Source organism: Rhinocladiella mackenziei (genome assembly GCF_000835555.1).
Source record: "Rhinocladiella mackenziei CBS 650.93 unplaced genomic scaffold supercont1.8, whole genome shotgun sequence".
NCBI classification, from domain to species: Eukaryota; Fungi; Ascomycota; class Eurotiomycetes; order Chaetothyriales; family Herpotrichiellaceae; genus Rhinocladiella; species Rhinocladiella mackenziei.
Window position 1 is genome coordinate 772,866 of NW_013550597.1, and position 22,779 is coordinate 795,644.

At 50.5% G+C, this 22,779-nt stretch overlaps 8 protein-coding genes across 8 annotated transcripts; 3 read left to right on the plus strand and 5 right to left on the minus strand.

Moving 5' to 3' along the window:
• Nucleotides 1-381: 381 nt before the first annotated feature.
• Z518_09886 (uncharacterized protein) lies at nucleotides 382-2,090 on the minus strand (the record flags this gene model as incomplete). The annotated part of the gene is made up of 6 exons (XM_013412503.1): nucleotides 382-498; nucleotides 650-1,002; nucleotides 1,142-1,533; nucleotides 1,592-1,880; nucleotides 1,942-1,960; nucleotides 2,019-2,090. The coding sequence occupies 6 exons, from the start codon at nucleotides 2,088-2,090 to the stop codon at nucleotides 382-384; spliced, it is 1,242 nt and encodes a 413-aa protein (XP_013267957.1).
• A 658-nt stretch (nucleotides 2,091-2,748) lies between these two features.
• Z518_09887 (D-tyrosyl-tRNA(Tyr) deacylase) lies at nucleotides 2,749-3,337 on the minus strand (the record flags this gene model as incomplete). The annotated part of the gene is made up of 2 exons (XM_013412504.1): nucleotides 2,749-2,850; nucleotides 2,915-3,337. 2 exons carry the CDS (start codon nucleotides 3,335-3,337, stop codon nucleotides 2,749-2,751), a joined length of 525 nt encoding a protein of 174 aa, XP_013267958.1.
• A 415-nt stretch (nucleotides 3,338-3,752) lies between these two features.
• On the minus strand, nucleotides 3,753-4,118 carry Z518_09888 (uncharacterized protein; the record flags this gene model as incomplete). Its single annotated transcript, XM_013412505.1, has 1 exon — nucleotides 3,753-4,118. One exon carries the CDS (start codon nucleotides 4,116-4,118, stop codon nucleotides 3,753-3,755), a length of 366 nt encoding a protein of 121 aa, XP_013267959.1.
• A 571-nt stretch (nucleotides 4,119-4,689) lies between these two features.
• Nucleotides 4,690-5,360, plus strand: Z518_09889 (uncharacterized protein; the record flags this gene model as incomplete). Its single annotated transcript, XM_013412506.1, has 2 exons — nucleotides 4,690-4,860; nucleotides 4,923-5,360. The coding sequence occupies 2 exons, from the start codon at nucleotides 4,690-4,692 to the stop codon at nucleotides 5,358-5,360; spliced, it is 609 nt and encodes a 202-aa protein (XP_013267960.1).
• A 3,981-nt stretch (nucleotides 5,361-9,341) lies between these two features.
• On the minus strand, nucleotides 9,342-10,027 carry Z518_09890 (uncharacterized protein; the record flags this gene model as incomplete). Its single annotated transcript, XM_013412507.1, has 2 exons — nucleotides 9,342-9,566; nucleotides 9,734-10,027. 2 exons carry the CDS (start codon nucleotides 10,025-10,027, stop codon nucleotides 9,342-9,344), a joined length of 519 nt encoding a protein of 172 aa, XP_013267961.1.
• A 1,249-nt stretch (nucleotides 10,028-11,276) lies between these two features.
• On the plus strand, nucleotides 11,277-13,274 carry Z518_09891 (uncharacterized protein; the record flags this gene model as incomplete). The annotated part of the gene is made up of 3 exons (XM_013412508.1): nucleotides 11,277-11,531; nucleotides 11,582-13,161; nucleotides 13,214-13,274. The coding sequence occupies 3 exons, from the start codon at nucleotides 11,277-11,279 to the stop codon at nucleotides 13,272-13,274; spliced, it is 1,896 nt and encodes a 631-aa protein (XP_013267962.1).
• A 1,659-nt stretch (nucleotides 13,275-14,933) lies between these two features.
• Z518_09892 (uncharacterized protein) lies at nucleotides 14,934-16,363 on the plus strand (the record flags this gene model as incomplete). Its single annotated transcript, XM_013412509.1, has 2 exons — nucleotides 14,934-15,394; nucleotides 15,526-16,363. 2 exons carry the CDS (start codon nucleotides 14,934-14,936, stop codon nucleotides 16,361-16,363), a joined length of 1,299 nt encoding a protein of 432 aa, XP_013267963.1.
• Nucleotides 16,364-19,971: 3,608 nt separating this feature from the next.
• On the minus strand, nucleotides 19,972-21,767 carry Z518_09893 (uncharacterized protein; the record flags this gene model as incomplete). Its single annotated transcript, XM_013412510.1, has 6 exons — nucleotides 19,972-20,058; nucleotides 20,119-20,181; nucleotides 20,236-20,580; nucleotides 20,641-20,870; nucleotides 21,328-21,504; nucleotides 21,740-21,767. 6 exons carry the CDS (start codon nucleotides 21,765-21,767, stop codon nucleotides 19,972-19,974), a joined length of 930 nt encoding a protein of 309 aa, XP_013267964.1.
• Nucleotides 21,768-22,779: the final 1,012 nt, after the last annotated feature.

A 22,779-nucleotide genomic window follows, 5' to 3' on the forward strand; every position in this document is an offset into this window, starting at 1 on the left:
AGGATCTTTGAGGATTCCCTAGAGCGAGGAGCACGGGGTTCGGCATCTTGACGGAATTATCAATAGAAGTTATCCCCATATAGGTAAGATGGATGGAATGCGTTACATAGGAATTCATTTCAATCTGCTCCACTCACGGAGGTTGGACAAATTATACGCTTCATCACCAAGGTGTTAACTCGACAAATTTTGCATATTGGCTCACCCAACTCATTTGGCTCTTCTCCCTCGAGGTTTCACACCTCATCCATCTTTCTTCTTCTCCATTGGCCCGTCCCTTTTACAGGTTTCAATTTGACCATCCGTCACTACTTGACTCTTCCCGTGTTTTCCACTTCGATACTCTCACCCTCCACATCGGCCTAGTTTAAAGGTCAATGCTTACTTGCTTGCCATAGCGCAGGCGCCCAGGTCCATCTTCATCGGTTCCGCGGACGGAGAGATATCGAAGGAGAAAATGTCCATCGGGAGTCCGATTGTTGTGCAGGCGTTGGGGATCTAAGAAAGAAAATCACCAGCCGTACTCGTCAGTATATGCATAACTCCATATAGATCACAGGCATATGAATGTTTGAGACAAAGAAAATGAAGTCGAATTTAGCGCAGATCACAAAGCAGGGTAGGTAGACAAATAAGAGGTAACACTCACATCGACAATTCCCGCAACATGGCCCTCGATCGGAATGCAGCTAAGCATCAAATAAATTTGATAATCACTATATCCATACCTCTTCAAATACTCAATGACCCGAAGACAAGACTGACGATACGCCACCGTCGCGTCCATATAATGCTGCTTGCCGTGCTCGTCGACGCTGAACCCCTCAAAGTACAGCATGCGTCCGGGACCGAATTGCGGCTGGACAGGGCCCGGGATGTAGATGGGAGATTTTCCGCCGACCATGCCGAGTTTCGCTTGGCCGTCTTTGATCACGTCGAATTTGATTGTGATGATGCCCGCGATTTCGATGGCGCCGCAGAAGGAGATTTCACCGTCACCCTCTAATCAAAACTATCAGCACTATGACACATACTTAGTTGGGTGGAGGTGAGAGGAGAAAAGGAAGGTCGGCGTGTCCGAGTTGAGAAGATTTTCGCTGGGTGTTTGCCAAGCCCAAAAGGAGAGGGGGGGGGAGCGTACGAGAGAAATGTAAATCTCCAACCGAGAACTTGGCCCCCTTGACATGGACGGGCAAGTAGACTTTGCTTCCGCGAGACAAGTTTTTGATGTCGCAGTTCCCGCCGTGTTCAGGGCGACCTGGGATCGTCCTGGCGCCTTCCTTGCCGATCCGGGCTCGGGTTTCTTCGTCGGCCGTGCCCGCGTGCACGCTTTGTGGTTCTGGTGGTTGCGCAACGACGCGAGAGAGGGAAGTTGTCGATATCAGCTCGGCCTCCCGTTTGTTCCATTCCGTAAGGATTTCCGGGGACGGGGCACACCCCAAGATGCCCGGGTGGATGAGACCGGCGAAACGGACCCCAGGGATGTGGCGGGATGAGCAGAAGATGCCTTCAAAATCCCAGATTGCTTTTGCTCTGCCAACGAAAGATTCATGAGACAAGATCGTTGGTTGTGGGTTGGCGGAATACCTACGCCTCGGGGTATATCTCGTCCAAGAACCCGCCGCCATTGTCCTTGTGGAAGACTCCGGTGAATCCCCACGGGTGCTCTTGGAAGGGTTGTACGTCTTGAATCTCGACGAGGAGGACATCACCCGGCTCCGCGGTTTCGATCTCGAACGGACCGGAGAGGTAGTGGACCTGAGTCAGGTCGACGTTCAAGACATCATCGGCACTGTCATTGTTCTTGATTTGTCCGCCAGTCCAGTCCAAACATTCAATCTTGACAGTCTCCCCATTCTTGATCGTACCGCAAAAGGGAACTAAATTGAGTTCAGTAAGGGTAAATGCCCGGACGAAGTCGAGAGACAGAGAGAGCTTTACCATCGGGGTGCCATCTGTTCTGTGATAGTTGTCAGCTCATACATCCGCGTGAATACGTTGGTAGATCGTTTTCTCACATGAAGATAGGGCTGGTCCTTTGGAGGTTTGTCGAGGTCGACCTTCAATGCGGTTCTGATAGGTCCAGGCATGTTTTCGAGTAATCCGCAGACGGGTTTTACACTAGGAATAATTGAGAGCAAATTGAGCACTCTTCGTGGTGGCCGATGTACAATCTGAGCTACAGTGTGACTGCAAAAAGACTGAGCAGCTTGCTCGCGTCGGGTTGTTCAGTCTCATATCAAGTCAATGGCATGTGTATTCCTTTGCGGGGCTCGGCCGATGACGGTTTTGGTTTTGGTTTACCCCTCATGGTGAATGATAGGCACATCTCCGTAGTCTGCTTTTCCTGATGTGCCATCATTGATTCTTGGAGCTTGGATTGGAATATGATAAGGCTCCCCCACTCCACGCCCCAATGGACGCTTGTGAACGCGCGGGTGCTTTAGACCAGGAAAGGCAGCTATGCGTTTTGTCGTTTCTGGACGAACGGACGTCTTTGCCCCGCCGTGCCTGAGAATATCTGAAGCTTACGTATTCGGTACCAAAAAGCGTATTCTCGGTGGCCGTGGATTCACACGTCATGTTGATCGGCTGCTGGCGGCTCTGGCGGGCTTCTCCTTTTTCCTTCCAATAGTAGGAATTCGCAGGCTTCAAGCGCAACGCGAGGTCGCAATCCAATAATTCAACTGTAACCTCTGGGCCAATTCATATGCTGGTTCCGTGCTGGATTTCGATCTCAATCATCTTCTAATCGGCGGATTCTTGTGCCGGTGTCGATGCAGGAGTGATCTCCTCGGTGCTGGTCACGGATCCTTTCTTTGGAGGACTTGTATCAATCTCGAGCGTCACCTATGGCATTTAGCATCGCAATACTCGGTTTTCGCATTGGAATATTATGCATGTTTCAACATACCGGTCCATCATTGACCAAGCTGACTTGCATCATGGCCTGAAAAACGCCATCTTTAACTCTCTCAGGTCGATACTGGTCACGAACACGAGAGAGGAAATAATCATAGAGCTCCTTCGCAATTTCAGGCTTGGCTGCTCCGTGAAAGTCTGGTTTATTGCCCTTTTTCGTGGATGCGAACAAGGTGAATTGCGAGACACACAAGACTTCGCCATCGACGTCTTGCACGCTCTTCTTCCAGTTGGAGCCGCTTTCGTCAGGCCAGAGTTTCATTTTCAAGACCTTGGAAGCCATTGATTCGACCTCTTTCTTCCCGTCATTGGGTCCGATTGCGGCGAGGACGAGAACTCCTTTTCCAATTGCTGAAACGACTTGGTCATTGACTGTGACAGAGCTTGATAGCACTCGCTGCAATACGGCTTTCATCTTGAAACCAGGAAGGGAAGTGACCGAGGCTCTCTATGTACGTTGTGGCTGTCGTGATCGTGGAGCGTGAGGCTGTCGGCCTCTAATCACAGTCTAGAATCGAAATTTCCAAGGCCAAGGATAGGTTCAATTTTTGCTCAATTAGGGCAGCGACGTAGACTAGCCTTCTTGAGAATGCCAAGCTCACTCAATATGGTTAGTCTGTATTCCTCTCCGCTCTGGGCGGGATATTGTTCGTGTCTCTCCCACTCCTTGGCCCACTGCTTCCCGCTCCATAAATTTCCCGTTGTCCACAACCAATTATCTCTCCCTTTAATCAGCCAAACCATCCAGCGGGGTCATTGGTATCCGGTCGCCGGCGCCGGCTGCCTTACTCTTTCCAATCGGTACCATTCGCGTCTCTCGAATGTCCTCCTTAAACATCCTGTCCTCTCCAACATAGTTCTCCTCCTTTCCGACAGCCAGCAGTAAGTCGCGCTTGATGTTTGCACCAAAGGACAGGGATGGCATTGGGGATGAGATGGACAGCCGGCCGGCCATACGATGCCACATCACCGATCGCATCGACCCGCGGCCCCGCTTTGTCAGCTCGCAAGGTCGAGAGATTGGTTTCAACGCGGCCGTCTGTCGTGAGGAGCATGTTGGAGATGAAACTGGTGTTAGGTCTCCTGCCAGTGGTCGGAATATGGAGGTCGGCATCCATCGTCTTCCCATCCTCTAGCGTCAGGGTTGCCTTGGTTGCGACGCTATCTGTCCTTTCCCGGGGTGGCTCCACGGTCATGACTCGCGTGTTCTTGATGTTTCAACTCAAGGAATGGAGAGGGCGTAGATGCGCCAGTTCCGATAATGAGAGCATAGAAGTCAATTGCGCCATTGTTGCCGGTGGCCATATTGATGGAAACCGTCCCCTTGGCGTGATCAAACTTCGTGACTGTGCCATGAATGAAGCGGAAGCCGTCCTCGGGATAATGGACATTATCCTCGCGGGATATCAACGCAGAGCGCCTTTTGTGGGAACATGTCGTCCGATATAAGTGCGCGGGACAAGCAGGTCGGCAAATGACTTGAGCTGAGGCGCCGTCAAGCATGAGGATGAAATCTCCGACTCCTGAAAGCCGGGGAAGGATCGGCCTAGCATGTTCCGATGTTTCGTAGCTGCTGACCATGAACACCCTTACGCCAGTACAGCAACAAAAGGCCTCTTAGTCGGATCTTATTTATGTTCCGCCTTCTTCCCATTCAATTACTTTGCTGTTATGTGGCAAGGGCCATCCTGTTCCGCGAGAAGGGAGGGCGTGTCATATCTTGCCGTGACACAGTACTTGAGAAATATACCAACTCCACTTCTCACAATGTCCGATTTGAAGCAGGTGAGTGAAGTCATATATGTCATGAACACTTTACAGCGCCTTGTGTGTGCCTGGAACTATGAAGATGATTTTAGCCAGTTCCTGCGAGATCTCATTGCCGCCAATCACATCATTCACGACAATGGCGTGGTCGATACCTTTGGGCACATCTCTGTCCGCCATCCAGAGAAGCCCGAAGTCTTTATCATGTCGGGCTAACATGGCACCAGCTCTAGTCAGCTCGCCAGCAGACTTGGTTGAGTATCGCGTGGGAGATAGTTCTCCAATCCATGAGAACTCACCGCGAGGCTTCATCGAATGATATATTCACTCGGGAATTGTACAAGAGATACCCCGACGTCAACTGTGTCATCCACAGTCACGCAGATGACGTGCTGCCCCAAGCTGTGAGTGGTGTTCCGCTCAAACCAGTCTGTCATATGACAGGATTTCTGGCAAGTGATACCGAATCCGAACTTGGCTGTTTGTCACTCACCAAGATATCAGGCCTAGAAGTGCCCATCTACGATATCGAGGAATTCTACCCGCCAGGAGAATCACACGACTTACTGGTCGATAATGCTCGCCTAGGTGCGCATCTGGCCTCGAAGTTTTGTTCGCAGAAATCGACACCATCCGGCAAAGAAGGACGGGCCCGACCACCTACTTGTTAGCCCGGAAAATCTACAATCCGACGATTACCTCATCCTGTGCTCTGGTTGGCTAACCATCGGATCCAGTCCATGGCCCATCCAGGAGTGGGTGGAATGCTGCCGTATCCCGGAAAATATATAATCCTAGTATTACGTAATCATGTGCTTTAATTGGCCAACTCCATCGGATCCAGTCCACGGCACACCAGGAATGGGTAGAATGCCGCTGTAGCCCGGAAAATCTATAATCCGTTACCTAATCCTTTGCTCTACTCTGTCGGATCCAGTCCATGGCACACCCAGGAATGCCGCCTTTATCGGATCCAGTCTATGGATCACGCGTAGACGATGTTGATCACGGTGTCCTGTGCCGTACGATATCCTCCATCGGGTCCAGTCCATGGACCATACGTAGACGACGGTATACCCAATTAGGAAAGCCGACAACGATATCGGCGATATATCTAGCAAATTTGGTGTTGAACTTCTTGTATTGAAAGAGTGCTCTGTTGTTGGACAATAGCTGCTGAACTGTGAGACAATATGGGGCAACGATTTCAGCGTGGCAATGAATGTTCAGCTGGACAAGGGTTTCGTCTACAAGCTGAACGCGGAGACACCGAAAGATGGTGACAATCTTTGTCTATATAAACATGCGAGGCAGGACCTCAACTTGATAGAAGAACAGAGCACTCCTTCAACTCAAGTTGTACCACAAGTTCGACAAGAAGATGTGTCGCAAAAGAGGAAGAGTGTTGCAGGAAGAATGCTGCAGGCAGATGATGTCTAATTATCTATTGGTTATCTAGACGCTGGCCCTTACTTGGGTCACGGCCATTCTGGCCAGGATATGTTCCGATGAGGCTGACCTGTATTAGAGACTGATAATATAAATTCGCCATCCTGGTGGACCGAGAAGCCGAGAGTTGGGTCCGCTGAAGTACTGCTATCCACCGCATCGACGGTCGTGGCGTATCCCATGGTCACCAACACATCGCCGTTCCAGGGTCTCCCGTTATTTCTGAACAGCACGCGTTCTTGAACCAATAGCGTGAGTCAATGAGATTGAATTGGTTGCTAAGCCAAACCTATCTACAACCGCAGCACTTGAGGCTGTCGCAGGCAGTCACGTGAACGCGCCAAACCCAATCGGGATGCGCAACACGCGTACCCTAAGTCACAGTTACCCCTTTTTCACATCCTCTTGATCCGACAACGTTTGGTCTTCTGCGATGATACTTTCCGGTGGCGATGCGATATTGGCAGAGGTTTTAGAAGAAGAAGCGGAACGATTTTTTGACGGGATAAGCTTAATATCGACACAAACTAGTAAGTCCTAAGGAGGTTGGCTGAAGGCATCGATATACCTGTTCTTGACGAGGAAACGAGACCCCCCGGTCTTCATTCTCTACTTTCCATCTCTTCACCGTCGAATGAACATATTCCTCAACTTTCGTAGGGATGTTGAAACGTTTAATACGCCTGATAGACTTCCCGACTCTGAACCCAAGCACTTTGCAGTCATCGAGGTGGTCAGGATTGTCAAAATCAAATACGATAAATGTATGATCATCCGTCAGCGCTCACAATCCGCCAGCGTTCACAATCCGCCAGCCCCACCATGCGCCAGCGCTCACCATCCCGCCTTCCAGTCCACGGCGGCTTCTAACGGGTTGGGATAGTGGCTGCTGAGGGACAGTGGCCGCTACAGACTCATGGCTATACATACAATAGTGGACTCGCGTCCTAGTGGTCTTTCGCTCTCCCTCACACCCCGTAACAAAGGCCACGACATGTGGGAGTGTATGGGTACGTGAGAGGGAGTTGCGCCCCTCTCATATACGCCCACGATAGAAAACGGATTTGGGTGCTCCGTTTTCTTGCCCGGCAACAGTTTACGGTATTGGAAATTGACAAGTACGCGATGGAGAGGCGAAGGAGAAGGGGAGGATATGGTCGAAACAACAACACCGCCAACAGCTCAGAACATATCTTCAAGAACGTATCATATCGAACTACACTGTCAACTTATGTCCTAGCAGGAGTCTCAGCAGACATGGCCTGAAACATGTCAACGAGCAGGACACATAGCCCGACCCACCATTAGCCGTTGTCAGTCCCACAATGTGTTCCCCCGATCCTGCCAATACTCTTGCGATCTCTCTACTTAAGGCTCTTCCAGAAGTGATCCGTCCAGGCCGCAAGATCCGCGACATTAAAGACGATGTCGCCTTCTGGCGGTACAGCGGCTCGGAGGAAGATCTCGTCAAATTCGAGAATCAGAGGCGCTCCGGCAACGTCATAGGCTGAGACAGTGCCTGGCTGAACGGTGACAATTGGCTGACCGATGGTATTCGACTGAGTTGTAGGACCTAGTTGTGGAGTGGGATTTTGGGGGATAGTGAGCTCTTGAACTTTTGTCGGAATTAGAGCGTTGGGATTTGGGTTGCTTCTGGTAGCTGGTCTATATGCAGGAGGCGGAGAAGGGCACCACTTTTCGACCACTAGCGTCTTCTGTGCTAGCTTTATTGAGATGATAATGACAATCTTGACATCTCCTCCAGAGTTGACAATCCACCATGCTGCGTCATGTCGCAGACGAGTAAGCGTTTCAGAGAGTCCAGACTCAAAAACAATTGTTGGCCAGTCAGATTTCCTGTCTCGGATCGGGAGGGGGCGATATCCCGTATCACCCTCTTTAGAGGAATTAGGGAGTTTGTACGTTGTCCCGCCAGTAGGACAGAAGCCGTCTTCTGGGAGGCCCATTCTGATAAATGCGGTATGAAGTCTCAGGGATAGAGTGAGGTGCGCAGTTTCATGTTCCTCCGAGGGCATCAGCTTGATAACCAATAGATTGTTATCCGCGTAATGGCTCATCCGAGTATGCTTCCCTATGTCGGCGCGCTGATGGTCAATCTTTTCAAGTTGGCCTTGTGTGACACCCAGGAAAACAAGGTACTGCTGATTCGTGCGACCGTCCATCAACGCAGCGGACTGCGAGTTGACACGTTCTTTTAGGTCTCGGATCCCTTTGTACGTATACGTACGAGCGTCTTCCAATCCCTCCAAGGGCGATAAATTCGGTGCTGAACTCTCCACTGCCGTAGTCTCTCTTGATGTAGTTGAGCTTGAGGATGACCTTGACATGGGTATACATGTAGGTGTCCCATCGCTGGGTCCGCAAATTGTATTCATGTTGAAGAAGGAGCAGAAAAAGCTGATAGAGGGAATCAGGCAGGGAAAGTTGTTGATGAATCAGGGGTGTACTGAGGCGAGAAGTGGGAGCACTGAAGTAGAAGAGATTATGAATGATGACCTGTATGGGAGAGAAGATCGAGGGTATAAGTTGCCTCAGGTGTCTATATACCGTGATAATGCCAAGCCAGTCGTGGTGACAACGCCAAGCCTTACCACTGGTTTCGTTGGAACTGGTAATTGACCAGCGTCACGCTGAGAGCCCCTTCAGGATGGAGGTAAGTCGATTTTTGCAGACGATCTCCGGGCTCCGGGATCTATATCTTTCGTTGTTTGTCTAGGACTGGGCCCCTGTCGTGAAAGCCATCATGAATGCTCCACCTCAGAGCATCGGGGGATGAGCTAGGAAGGACAACGAGCGACTTCTACGTCACCAAGGAAGAGTTGTACACCTTCGCAGAGTGGGCGTTTAGCCCCCAATGGGATTGCCAGCCTCGAGGTCATTGCATATGGTGATTTTGCATTCCCTGAGATATCCGGGGAGGGGAATGCGCTGTTGTGCAGGACTGACAACCGGGAAAGCTCATCTTCGTCATTTCAAATGCTAGAAGAGGGCAATGAAGCTCTTTGGGACTGGGCACAGTCTCAAATGGATGCACTCGGCGCATGTGCTTTTAGAACCATCACGACCGGCTCGAATGTGGTATAATGTTTCGCACTAAATCCAAAAGGCGTCCTGTGGTAGTGTGTGCGTACTCTGATGTCGCGGAAACATATAAGAACCAGCCTGCTTGGTATGAAGGTAATCTAACTCTCGACGAAGTAGGTCAAAGGGGCAGCGTAATCATCAGAGACATCTTCGTCGATGACAATAACTTCGGGACAGATGGTCGGAGGGGAAGAAGTCTGTCGTTTCTGCTTTTTCCGCTTAAGGGGACAGTCGGGCGATCGCTCTTCCGGAGTTGCGGTCATTGAGTCGAGCGACTGTGCTGGCATCCACTTGGAGGCGCCAGAACTGCTCGATGATTTTCGCTTTCGACGTGGGTTAGCACCTTCACCGAGTGTTAATTTCTCGCGGGAAGGTCTTTCGCCGTAGATCGGCTCGGTCGTGTCTGGCTCAATTTATGATCGTCGATAAAGTGAAATCGGAGATCGCAGTCATTTGTGAGAGAGACGTCACATAGCGGATATGGACACACCATCGGCCAGCGGCATCTCCGTATTTCCTTGTTCACCTCTTTCCAGAGGTCGAAGTCTCGACTCCACGATTGTAATCGATCAGCGGCAGGCAACCCTTTCTTTCCGAGGCGAAATGGAGAATAGGCAGGACGGACGAGTGTGTAGCCATATGAGAGCGTTCCGCATCTTTTCGTGGCCAGCGATGAGAGGTGTGAGGCACAATGTGACTCCCATTCGTCCTCTCCGACTACCCAGTCAAAGCAAAGGTGGCAATAGTGGATATGCGACGGCAGTCGGCGGAGTTTCTTCGCCATATCGTGGCGAACGCACGTCTGAATGTGATGGTTACGTCGATTTCTGGGTAGACTAGTTTTGCTTCGATTAAACAGGAAAAGAAGTCATCGACCAGGGGTGACTTACTCATCCATCAACTTTTGGCACGGCTTTACGGGACACCTTCCCTCCCGCCGGGAAGGTAAAGGACCGTGAGATCTCGCATACATAACGAATGTAGATCGCGAATGGCCTGCCACATCGACTCGGGGGATAGCGGCTCGTCTTGACACATCCACTGAGCGAGACGGCCTCGTTCAGGAATGAGGAGAGACAGATGCTGAACGAGGTCGGTATTAACCGGGATCATTCGGTCGTTCCTGTCCGTTCGTGAGGATTCTCCAGTCCCTGCGATCGCGCACCCACTGCTGCTGATATTCGCGGAGAGCCATTTTGTACAATTTTCGACGGTAGTTTGATAACCAGCGTCTGGCCTCGCCGACGACAGGGCCGGCCGAATCCTCGCGCTCGAGGCCAGCTAATTGCTCTTGGAGTTCGTAAAGGCGTGGGCCACGACTCAGCTCGTCTAGACGGCGGGCGGGAAGCTCATTGGGTAGGCTCGGTTCCAAAAACCATTCCACGCTTTGGAAATAGGCGGTGTGGTGAAAAAGAAGGAGGGGAGGGGAAAGGGGATTTTCTCGAGGGCCTCCATGGCTCTCGAACCGGGGGAGAAGGTTGATTGCTTTTATGCACGGAGAGAACTTTGAGAAAAGGTGGGAGAGGGTCGAAGGGAGAGAATCTGTGACCCGCTTCGAGGTGATCCAAAATTGGGAACCTGCGCCAGAAAGCGGATTCTGAAGAGGGGTATTCAACCCACAGAAGTCGTGTTGTTGCCTCGCCGTCGATGCGGGATCCTGGCGTAGGAGCAACGGTCGCCATCAAGAAGAGAAAGCAGGGTCGAGCGTGAGCGGGAAGGAGGGATTGAGGGTGAGTAGAGGGTGAGCAGAGAGTGAGGAAGGTGAGCGGGAGGTTAAAAGCGGCGCGGGGCTGGGTGATTGTCCAGGTGAGCTTGGCCTCCTCTTTGCCGCCAAGAAATATGTCGCCTAAAATGGAATAGTGCCAGGTGAAACCTGAACCGCAAGTGCATGAAAAACAAAGTTGCGCGCGTGGCAGTGAGGCCAGATTTACTCGCAAACACGTCTGTCTGCTCAATGTTTGTACAATAAACCTCCACATTCGCCTCACTACCCTCATCATACATCCCGGACGCCTCGCCTATGACCCACATCCATGGCCTCCCGAAAGACGCAGCAAGAAATCGACAAGACCTTCAAAAAGGTCGACGAAGGGATCCAGTCCTTCGAAGCCATCTACGAGAAGATCTACTCCTCCCAGAATGCAGCACAAAAGGACAAGCTGGAAGACAATCTCAAGAAAGAGATCAAAAAGTTGCAGAGATCGCGTGATCAGATCAAAACCTGGGCGGGGGGAAACGAGATCAAAGATAAGTCTGCGTTGTTGGAACAGAGAAAGCGGATTGAAAAAGTAAGGCGGCGTGTACTGCTGTGGAAACGAGCTGAACTGACAGGAAACAGTGTATGGAGATATTCAAGGCCGTGGAGAAGGAGATGAAGACCAAGGCATTCTCCAAAGAGGGATTATCGCAGAACGCCAAACTCGATCCCAAAGAGAAGGAACGGGAAGAACTGTGCGACTTCTTATCGGAGCAGCTGGATGAGATCAACAGAATCCTGACCGAAGAGTTGGAACCAGAAGCAGGCAACATCCAAGCGGCCCTCAAGAAAAAGCAGAAGGACAATACCAAGGCCGATCGACTAGCCGAGATTGAAGCCATAACCGAGACGTACAAGTGGCACGAGTCGAGATTGCAACTTCTTCTTCGATCGCTACAGAATGGTAATGTGGAAAATGACATGGTCACGGCAATCAAGTCCGAAATTGAAGAGATAGTCAAAGAAGGTCGCGAACCTGATTTCGACGCCGAGGCTTATGAGGGAATATACGACGAGTGCAATTTGGACAGTGAGGAGGCTCAGTTTGGACTGAATAACGATGTGGATCGAATATCGTCTCAAGACGCGCAGTCCGTTCAAGAAGATAATGAACCCGATCCGAGCACACTCAAAAAGACCAAATCAGACCTCACGGCCACGAGACGACCATCGACACAACTGAAATCCCCGCTACCGGCTCTGGCGACACTAAATACGATGCCTCCCCCGCCGTCCATACCCAAGGACACCACAATGAAACCCGCGCCACTACCGAATCGACCACCAGGAGAAACTCTGAAGTATGCCTCGGCCGCCGCCGCCGCCGCCGCCAGCGACAAGAGTGGAGTGGGTATTGCTCCTCTACCTCCTCCTGTTGGGACTGGCGCCGCAGCCGCATGCCATCCATTGCCAGCCCCGGTCAAGACATCCGCAACGACGTCCCCGGCTTCTGTGCCCGCACAACCGGTTGAGAAGACCGCGTCGCCAGCACCTGCGGCGGCGAGCATGGATGGTTCCGCGTCGCATGAGCAATCCAATCATTCCAAATCGCCTACGCTAAGTTCCACTAGCGCTCCTGCGGCGAGTGTACCTAGTAGTATTCCTCCGACGCCAGCGATGGAAAAATCAGAGGCAGTCCAAGAGCCGGTGATCGCCGACGAATTACCGACCACGAATGGAGATGCACGTCAAGACCCCAGTACGGTGGAGTCGATATACCATCTGCCTCCAGAGTTGCAAGATCTGTTGGATTCGTTCGAGACCACGAAGAGTCGGGCTGCTCAGCCGCCTTCCCAACTGGCGAGACTCCTCCAAGCGTCTCAGGAGACCTGCCCAGAGCCCTCGGATAGTGATCGACCCCAGCACTACCGCCCAACATTCAAATACAACACCCCGGCACATTATCCTCAGGATGTGCTACCCATATTTGACGATCCCGCCCTGTACGATAATCAAAGACTGGAAACGGACACCTTGTTCTACATTTTTTACTACCGACAGAACACATATCAACAGTGGTTGGCAGCACGGGCTCTCAAGCATCAGAGCTGGCGGTTTCACAAGCAATACCAAACGTGGTTCCAACGTCACGAGGAGCCGAAGCAGATCACGGAGGAATATGAACAAGGCACATATCGTTTTTTCGACTACGAGAGTACATGGTAAGAGACCTGCCCCTTCCTGGGCCTTTGGGGTTGTGCTAACCTTTTGCAGGATGAATCGGCGGAAGGCTGACTTCAAATTTGTGTACAAGTTCCTCGAGGACGATCTGTAGAATAGCTGAACAGCCTCACACGGCCTGCCGGCCCGCTGCATGCATAAATGCGGTGCGGTTCGAGGGGCGATTCGTCTCTGGAAAGAAACTCAACAGAGTCAAGGGGGCTCCATCACCCACTTCGAATGTTGCAAGCCTCATCCTTCTGGAATTCCTGTGTCGGCTGTGGTGTCTCCGGGTGCTGTATCCGACCCTCGATCCGCCGTGTAGTTGTGATCTTCTCGTTTCATGATTTCTGAATCCATGGTCTGACCGAGGTATCATATTCCCCCGGCGCAAAGAGCGACCTAGCATGGCTCCGCCTCACTTTGAGTATGCTACGAGGACAAACGGAGAGGGATGGGGGTGGCTGTGGTCTGAAAAGGCAACCATCTAACCACCTTTCGTCCATGCCCGCTAAACCGCATCGGGCTAGTCTTCTCTAGTCTCGTCTAGTCTCTCTGCAACTTTGGGGCCGCTTCTTCTTCAGCCTCTTTTGTCGCCCTTCTCATGGTCCTCTCTCAAGCCTATGCGTTCCGTCCTTCTTGACAGAGCCGCCTGGCCCGCCAAAAAGGCAACCTGTTGCAGCAACACCCTTGAAAGCGCTGCCTAGATCTGTTGGCCTCAGGCACTCTGCCGGCATCGCTGTATCTACAAGCCCCCCTTCCGAGCCAGAAACATCAGTAAAGGCAAGTCTTCCATGTCTCAACCCTCAGTGCCTCTATAGGCATACTCTTTCTAGATCCGGTAGGTTGTAGGAGGGCCATCGACCCTCAAATAATCTATTGGAAGAAATCCCCGCTAAACATCTCGCGGCACAATCTATGCCTACCTATGCTTTCATGTTTCCACCAATTCGGTGCTGGCTTCCTGGCTCGAATTTGGGTTGACTGGGGAGGCAGTGTCACAACAACCACGCTCCCTTTGCTGGCGTACATCGCAACAAGTGCCTTTGATTTGGACTCGACGGAAAGCAAACTGCATATTCCTTTTTTGAAAGAGACTGCGGCTTTCGGGAGGCTGCGAATCGTTGTTGTGAACAACTTTCTTGGGTCGGAGATGCACATCCAGCGATGAGCCTCGTCCTTAGCCTTGCTCTTAAGTCCTTGGTTATTGGCTTGGTGAGATTTCTCACGCTTTCTGTGCGACAGCTTGCAGTCTTTTGGGAGGGGGACCTTTTTAAACACGTGGAATACGGAGGAGAACCCTTACCCGCCATCCGAACTTCTTTCCACCGGGACAGGCAACATGTGGGTTTTGATTCTGGCTCTTTGAATTATGACCTGTAGCTAAGACCTGCATGGTTCTTTTTTGTAATCAAGGCTACTTCCTCTACCCAATAGTGGCTTTCTCCCATACCCTACGGTACGGTTCGCTGATAGGTCTACCAAGTTACCCTGCCCCATTACCACTCACACTGTTAGCGTCACTGGTAGCTGTCAACCCCTCCGTCACAGCCCGATTCCCACAACATGAGTTTGCCTTATCCTCGAACACTGGAAAGAGCATTTCGGCTCGGTCCATTAAGCCCTCAAGCCCTCAAGCTCTCAAGCGGTGACTGCGGCAAGAAGGCTGAAATTTCTTCCTCTTTGCGACTTCAGTTTGGATCATCTACTCACTGATCGCATCATCATCCTTATCAAGTCAGCTTGATGGTTCATGTGGGATATCCGGAATATCATGGCGTATACGCATGCCGGCTATCCGCAGAATCACCTTTACCAGGATGAATACTTCCAACAGCCGCCGTATTCGATGCCGATACCCGATGGAACAATTTCAGCAATGACTCCTATGGCGATATCTCCTCAGCATGGTAGTCCGATACATGACAACCATTTCACAACACCGAGATATATACCGCCGCTGCCATGCCACAACTTCATTCAGCCGACTTCGCTTCAAGCATACCTCCCTGAGGATGCTTACACCACTTCCGGGCCCATGAACGGCAGTTTATCATCGTCTTGTTCCACATATAGTATCGACAGTCAACATTCGGCAACGTATGAAGGCCATCAAGTGGATGTAGAGCAGAGCAGTATCTGTGTACGCAATCCGGCGCCGTCGACCTACGGACAGGACAAAGTCCAAGGAGACTCGTGGAAGGGGAATGTTGGAGGTAGCACGTCGAATCCAAGGTATGAACCTCTTATCACTTGAGCTTTGTCGGGAACCTCTGCCGATTTGGTTCAAGCTATCCTTATTGCACTGATGACACAGTCAAGCACTTTCTACATCCCCCGCGTATGCTTTTCTGATGGGTTGATAGGTCACCGTCATCATCAAAGGACCGTGTTTTTTGCTCCCATCGAGATTGCATGGATGATAAGGGAAGACCAAGAAAATTCTTCAGTCGTAAGGCCGATGTTACGAGGCATTACAAATCTGCGCACGACATCACTTACAGAGATTGCCCTAAACCTCACTGTTCTAGGAAGGGCAAACAAGGTTTTACGAGACGAGATCACCTTATTGAACATTTACGAGGATACCACATGGAAGTCATTGCAAAACGGCAGACAGGTGACAATAAAAATAAAAAGGAGGGGAGCTCGAGTAGTCTTGAAAACGATAACTCTAAATCTCGGCGAAGTTCGACTGGACCAACCGATCCTCCTGTCCGAAAACCCTATGTAGTCTCTCACAAGACAGTCTCTAAGAAACGAAGTTTCCAGACTTTCAAGAAAGAGCCAGACTCCGAGGCGGAGGATGTTTATCGTGAGGATCAAAAAGAACACTCTCGTACCGAGGTCAAGCGTCGCAGAACCGTGAAGGAGGAACAGATTCGCTACGACGGTTTTGAAGAATCTGGGAAACTTCACACCCAGCAGAGCACGAACGGTTACCAGCCTCAGTCTCAATCCCAGCCTCCCCAAGGCTATCCAAAGCAAGAGAGTCCACCCGAGTTGCAGGCAATTTCGGTCCCACAATACCCTGGCACAACCCAGATGGCTTCGACGTCTCCGATATACACCACGCGCCCAATCATCGAACCGCTCTACGAGACTGGACCTTTACTACCGATGTACCAATTTTCTCAGTCTCAGCCGGGATCTCGATATCCTTTGACAGCGGTAGATGTGTTTCACTATCCACCTATGCCGTGATGAGGTTCAACAGGACGTCGATCTTTTCCTTTCCTTTCGAATCGCCTTTCTTACGCATGCCGCCGTATATCGGTGGACTTTTTCTTACTACCTTTACTCTCTTTTCGTCCTCCGAGGAAAATCAATCACGAGAAGATTATGTACTCATCCAAAGTCTCAACAGGTATGATGGCCACTGATACGGCTGGTGCTTTTGTGCTGTGTAACGGTTTTACGACGCAAGGAGACTTTTTTCCTCTTGTGATAGCTCCTCTGTTACTGATTTGAATGACCCTCTTACGTTAACGAAGCTTGGCGACTTTGTTTTGGGCATGGGACACTGCTGATACGGTCTCTGTCGTACTAGATACCAAACCAAATTTTTGTTGATCAATCACCATTGACTTCAATGGGATTACTGTTTCTCGTCTTCTCCAAGGAGGCTTCGCCCAGTGATCGTTCGTCTCGAGGTACTTTTTGAAAACTTCCGGAATATTCGTTATCGACTCCACATCCGTCTTGAAGGGAATATCGGTGTCCTTCTGCACTCCTAGGCACTTGACGATACACCCGTACCACTTCTTCATTTGGGGGAAACACAGTCAGATCAAAGGGCCCGAAAGCTGTTTGCCCGTTAGACGATGAAGCTCAAAGTCCTACATGATATCCGGACATGCGTATCCATGCACCGATGGGGATGTTTACGATGGAGAACTTGATTCCAACGAGAAATTCGGTGTTGGATTCTCTCAAGTGCTTGTCCACAGTCTTATATAGCCTCGTCGTTTCTTTTTCATGTAGCGGTCCATCGCGAAATCCTGTCGCTGCTCAGGACCGTATAGACTAAACCAGTTGAGCTGGCCCTGCATTGGACCGATTCCTGCACTTTTTGAAAATGGTGAGACAATTAATTTGGTCAGTGTTGACCGCAGGGCGAGGGGAGTAATTAAAGCTGTGAGGAGGGTTGTGCAATCCAATTGTTCGTCCCTGCCCAGGGGGATTATCCAGCAACAGATGTCATCCAGTTTGGGTGGGTGTTTAGCTCCTCGACTATAGGGGTGGCCATTTGTACGTTCCTTAGGATTAGTGTTGTATGATTAGAGTAAATGAGACTGCATATCTGGGCTAGGTATCGTGCGGAAGACAATGACACCAATCGTTGAGGAATCAAATACTTACATATCCTAGGTAAAGTGCGTTGATTCGGATACCATCCTGCGCATGATCCAAGGGCCATCACTCTGCAGAGATGAATGATGTCTGCTTTCGGTGTGTAGTAAGCCTGTTCCATAATCTCCACCGAGACCTGAGGCTCTGGCGGTCGACGTAATAACTCGCTTACTCTGCTTTTGCATCTCTGAGATATCGCAATCCGAGCGAGATAAAATACTTGTTGAAAGACGTCGAGGGGAACAGAACATCCAGTCGGCCGAACCTCTCGGTCCAAGCAATGAAGGCGATCTCCCTACTCTCTCGGCCGCCACATCGCAGCGTACGAACTGAGCCTTCTCTAATCCCAATCACTAAATGATGTCTCTCTCTTCAACGTCCGACATGAAAAGCTGGCATGTTTCTATTCCAACGAAAACCGCTTGACCGGAAAACGGTTCATCTTGTCGCGGATTCTTTTACCTTTGCTCTTTTCTCGTCTTTACGATACGATGGCACTTCCTGATCTGTGACCGGCTTGTGTTCTCCGGTATGACCACCTTTTCTTCAGCATTCCTCCCTGAGAACACCGTCTCCACGCCGGTAAAACAAAGAAGGGCCTGGGGGAAAACCCCGGTCCTTTGGCTCCATTTCAAAGATGCAGAGGAAGGAATGATGAAGGTCGGTGTTAAGACCTGTAGGATATAGGTTATTTCATGTCTCACATGCTCCTATAGTCGGCATTCGAAAATGTTATTGGTCCCTCCGAAGGAATTTAGTGCGACCTATCGCTCTGCCCGTTTGCCCCAAGAGTGGATCCTAAAAGTCAAAAAGGGGCTTCAGACCTGCATTAGGCTACTATTCCTAGCAGGGATTATAGCGCGGATTGGGCACGAGCCTTGTCATGCTTCGCGTAGTCCGCATCGGGGCACTCCTTTGTTCCAGTCGATTCATGGAGATATTGACCACTAAATAAAATACATATCGGTGGAATCCTGCATCCAACGATCAGGAAAAGAACCTTGATCCGTACCTTTCCATTGCCGTCCTCGAGACCTAACATGGGTCCTCACGCAGACACCTATGTGCATTCCAGCAGGACACCTGCAGTGAAGCAAGTTGCCTTAAAGACAGGATCGATCTTGTCTCCAGTCAGAGCATCATCACCAAGGCAACATCCTACGCGATGTTGAGTGTTTAGGGAACACTGATATTGAATGCGAACAGTGAACATGTCATTCTCAAAGGTGCAGCTGTAGGAAGGGCTTGGAACATGGCGAACTTCGGTATGATCACCCTCCATACGCCACAGCAGATCAATGAAACGAATGCACTCCTGCACCAAGCACCGCCTCTCTAACACCTTACAGTCAGTGTATTCAGGCCACGAACACGTACATCGGGCTGCTCTTGTCGTGGTTCTCGTTAAGCAGAAGGCAAAATTCTTCTTCGACAAATTGCTCGAATACTTCTTCACAGAGTCCGACGCCGCATTCTTCGCCGGACTCGGGCTCAACTGCATTTGGATCCTCTTCGATTACCGCCATTTCATCGATGAATCCCATCCATCTCAGCTGAAGCCAGAGGGGTTTGACATGTGGCAAGCACAACCTCTACGTCATATTCAACCTTCATGCGGTCCCGGGCGGCCAGAATCAAGATTGGCATTCCGACTCTGGCATTGCCAAAGCTATGCTCTGGGAACATCGAGTCTTCCAAGGCCAAATCGTGGATCTCTGGGTCGCGATTGCGACACACTTTGCTGGGAGCCCTATCATCGCAGGCTATAATTCACTGAACGAGCCAGCTGATCCGTTGCACACGCGCCTGATTGTATTTCGCGAGCGTGTCGGGAAAGCCATCCACGCGGTCAACGACTGAGCACATCCTTCGGATCAACGGCAACACGTACGCGATGAACTTTACCCGATTTCCTGAGAGGAGGCTTCCGAACTCAGTGTATTCCGGTCACGACTATGCTATGCAGGATTCCCCAACGCCAGGACTGGCGCCGTATGACGGCCCTCAGAAGCACAAAGACAAGTTATGCAATTAATTCGAGCAAAAAGTCGCGTACATGCGGGAGAAAGGTGTCCCGATTTGGAACGGCGAGTTTGGACCGGTGTATGTAAAACGAACGGACGGAAAGGAGCAGAAGTGTGGCATCTGCTTCTGGGGTTGCGTCGATAAGACGGGGGCCAAATATGTCTACAAACCATTTACTGAGGGGTTTAAAGGCTCAGGTTCCGCAGGAACTCCACAGAAGAAAGCATCCTCAAATTTGGACCTTTGACCGTCATGTGGAGAGTCCTGCGGAAATGTTTGATGAGCGAATATCTTGGTTGAGAGTTCGCTGAGCTGTTCCGCCACAAGTCTGAAGAGGAGCTGGACGAGCTCATTGCCAGCTTTAAACTGGGGAATTACATCAAACCAGAAAGACTGAATGAGACGCCAGAAGAGATGCTGACGGAGAAAATTCCTCATCTTCGTAAAAGGAATGGATTTGGCCCATCCACGAGCAATGATGTGGGCTCAATCTTCGGTAGAAACCCGCTGATGCTCTCAGCCTGAAGGCCATGGTAAGTACATTTGAAACAAATTTCATGTCAGTTACGACACACACTCACCCTGGCCATATGGCCTTCCTCTCCACAGCGGCGGCAAGTTCGCTTCTCGCGACTACGGCAATCCTACAAAGCTCAGTCAGTATATTGCAAGATTTGGTAGAGTCAGATGGTGTAAACCTTGGCGATGTGATTTCCGGATGCACAAGCGCGTCCAGCGGGCTTTCGTTCTTGAGTGCAGTTACGAACACGATGACCGGTCTCTCCACACAAGTAGCAGAAAACAGGGACTGGTTCTTTCGTCACGGCTTCTTCAGGGCAGGATTTTGACTTGTGACCAACGTTGCCGCAGTTGTGGCATTTGTCAACACCCCGATCAAGAGGGATACCAGCATCGGCGAGACGAATGAGGTTCTCTTCGGGAGTCCGACGTTGAGGTTTGCCAGAAAGGAAGTAGCTGACTGCATACTTCCTGCCGATTTCACCCTGAAGGTTGACGTTGGTCCAAGTATCGCCACGAGGTTTCTCTTGAGATAGAGGTTAGCATATAGTGAGCTCAATACGTAGTCTATATGGAAGTGAAACCATTGCAATGAGGAAGACACTGGAGCCACGCTCGCGGAATTCCTTCTCGAGACGAGGATAGGTGTAGTTAGGAGCAGCCTTGGAAAAGATTTGTAGGGCGTCTTTGAAATCGGTAATGTGTCTCATATCGCTGGCGTTCTTGAGCAATCCCCATGCCTCATTTTCAGACTTCTCAAGGATGTTCTGATGGTTAATCGCTTTTGGATTCTTGCAGATGATGGCCTCATGGCCTGTGGAAATTGGTGGTCAGTCCAGGACACAGAAAACTCTGAGATTCGACAGGCCTTCTTGATGGCAATTCTTGCATTTGTCAATGCGAGTTGGGCAATCAGAGGCTATGCGGCAGGTGTCGTTCCCAGAATATAGGCGACATGATTTTCCAATTTGTAGCCACCCACCTTTTTGACCGCAGTTGCGACATTCACCCTTGAACTTGCGTGGAGCAGTGCGCTCAGCCTTGGCCTAATGTTTGGTCAGTGAAGATATTGAGAGGGGAACATTGTTATACATGGCCCTCTTCATCCTGCGACTGTCAACTTTTACCATTCAAGTTTTGTAACGATTCACTTCCACAGTTGAAGTGCGCTCCTATCTTTCGTGGTTCTGGTCACTTATGAGCAAAGTGACCCTCTGTGGATGAATGATCAGCCATTATAATTGTGGAATAATTAGATGTGTAGAACTCACCTCGACTACAGTTGCGGCATGCACCTCCAGGTCCAGCAGCGTTATGATTCTCACCACCTAGAGCATCGGAGCCTCCAGAGAAATTGCCATCGATAGCAGCGCCAAAGCCATCATCGCCCGCGGCATTATTGCTGGCACCAACGACGTCCCAATTGTCATTGTTCCATTTGTCTCCGCCTAGTAGCGATCAGTTCGCATTGTCAACTTCAATCTGAGGTGTGAGATGGGGAAAGGGGAATCAGACTTTCTTCTGTCAGGTGCTCCTGCGGCAGCCAAAGATCTGGAGCTCTCCAACAGATTGGCGTAGCCCGACGGATTCTTTTTCGTCCCCATCCGTGTACTTCCATTTTCATCTGTGTGTCGTGGTCGATGATGGATGCGAAAGTGAAGATAGCGAAGGAACGAGGCTTACCTACAGATGAAGTTGGCCAGTTACTCATCACGAAAGATGGCTATTCCCGGAAACTCAGCAAGGTGTCACAGGATTGAGGATGGCTGGGCTGCGCAAGGACGTGTGTTCAATATCATTTCAGATCAGGCAACAGATATCTATGGGTCACAATCGGCAATACAAGGAGCTCTTACCTGAACTGGAATGTCCGCTTTTGAACCTATGATAGGCAAGACAGTCAGATGGTGATTTTCGGGTTGTATAATGAGTGTGCGTTGGACAGAAGAGAATCTTGAGAATCTGAGGAGAAGTGGGAGGGATCAAGTGGTCGAAGATGTCAGTAGATCGCAGAATGAATCCGGCACATGCGTCTTGTGTTCAAGCTGGTCTCTTCTGTCTAGTCATGTTCTGCCACACCGAGGTGAACGAAGCTTGCGCTTTGAGATCTTTGATGTGAGGGATCTTAGCTTTTTGGTTGGCTGGGGAGAGAGGGAATCGTGGGAAGAGAAATCATCCGCCAGGGTGCAACGTGATACAATAAGAGGTTGATTGGATGGTTTTACCTGGTGATGAAAAGATCAGTTGAGTCATTTTCAGACCGAGGGGATATACCTGAAGGCAGCACACGAGTCGAAGCAGTGACGAAAGCCAGAAACACTTCCAGCTTGTAGATAGGCGTTGTCCACAAGTTGATGATTCAGGGAACTGTGAGAAAGATTGAAAAGCCCTGCAAGAAGGTGCAGGAGTTGATGTGAACGAAGTTCGGCATGGGGGAGGAAGGGCAACACAGATACCGATAAAGACGGCATCTGAGCCAACTGCCTCTTCAATTTAGCGACGTCCTGGCAAGTCAGGCGTTCTTCAAATCTTTCTCTTGTTCAGGGATATTTTTGAAAGACTTCCTTCCTAGTCTTCCGTCGTTTTTCTCTTGATTTCCTCTTGATCTCCCCCGGTTTCTCCCTGCGTTGTTCTCAAACCGATCTGCTGACAGACCCATGGCCTCGAATTCCCATCTGATTTCACCGAAGTCCTTGTCCCCCCACCCACCTTTGAAGAGCCCG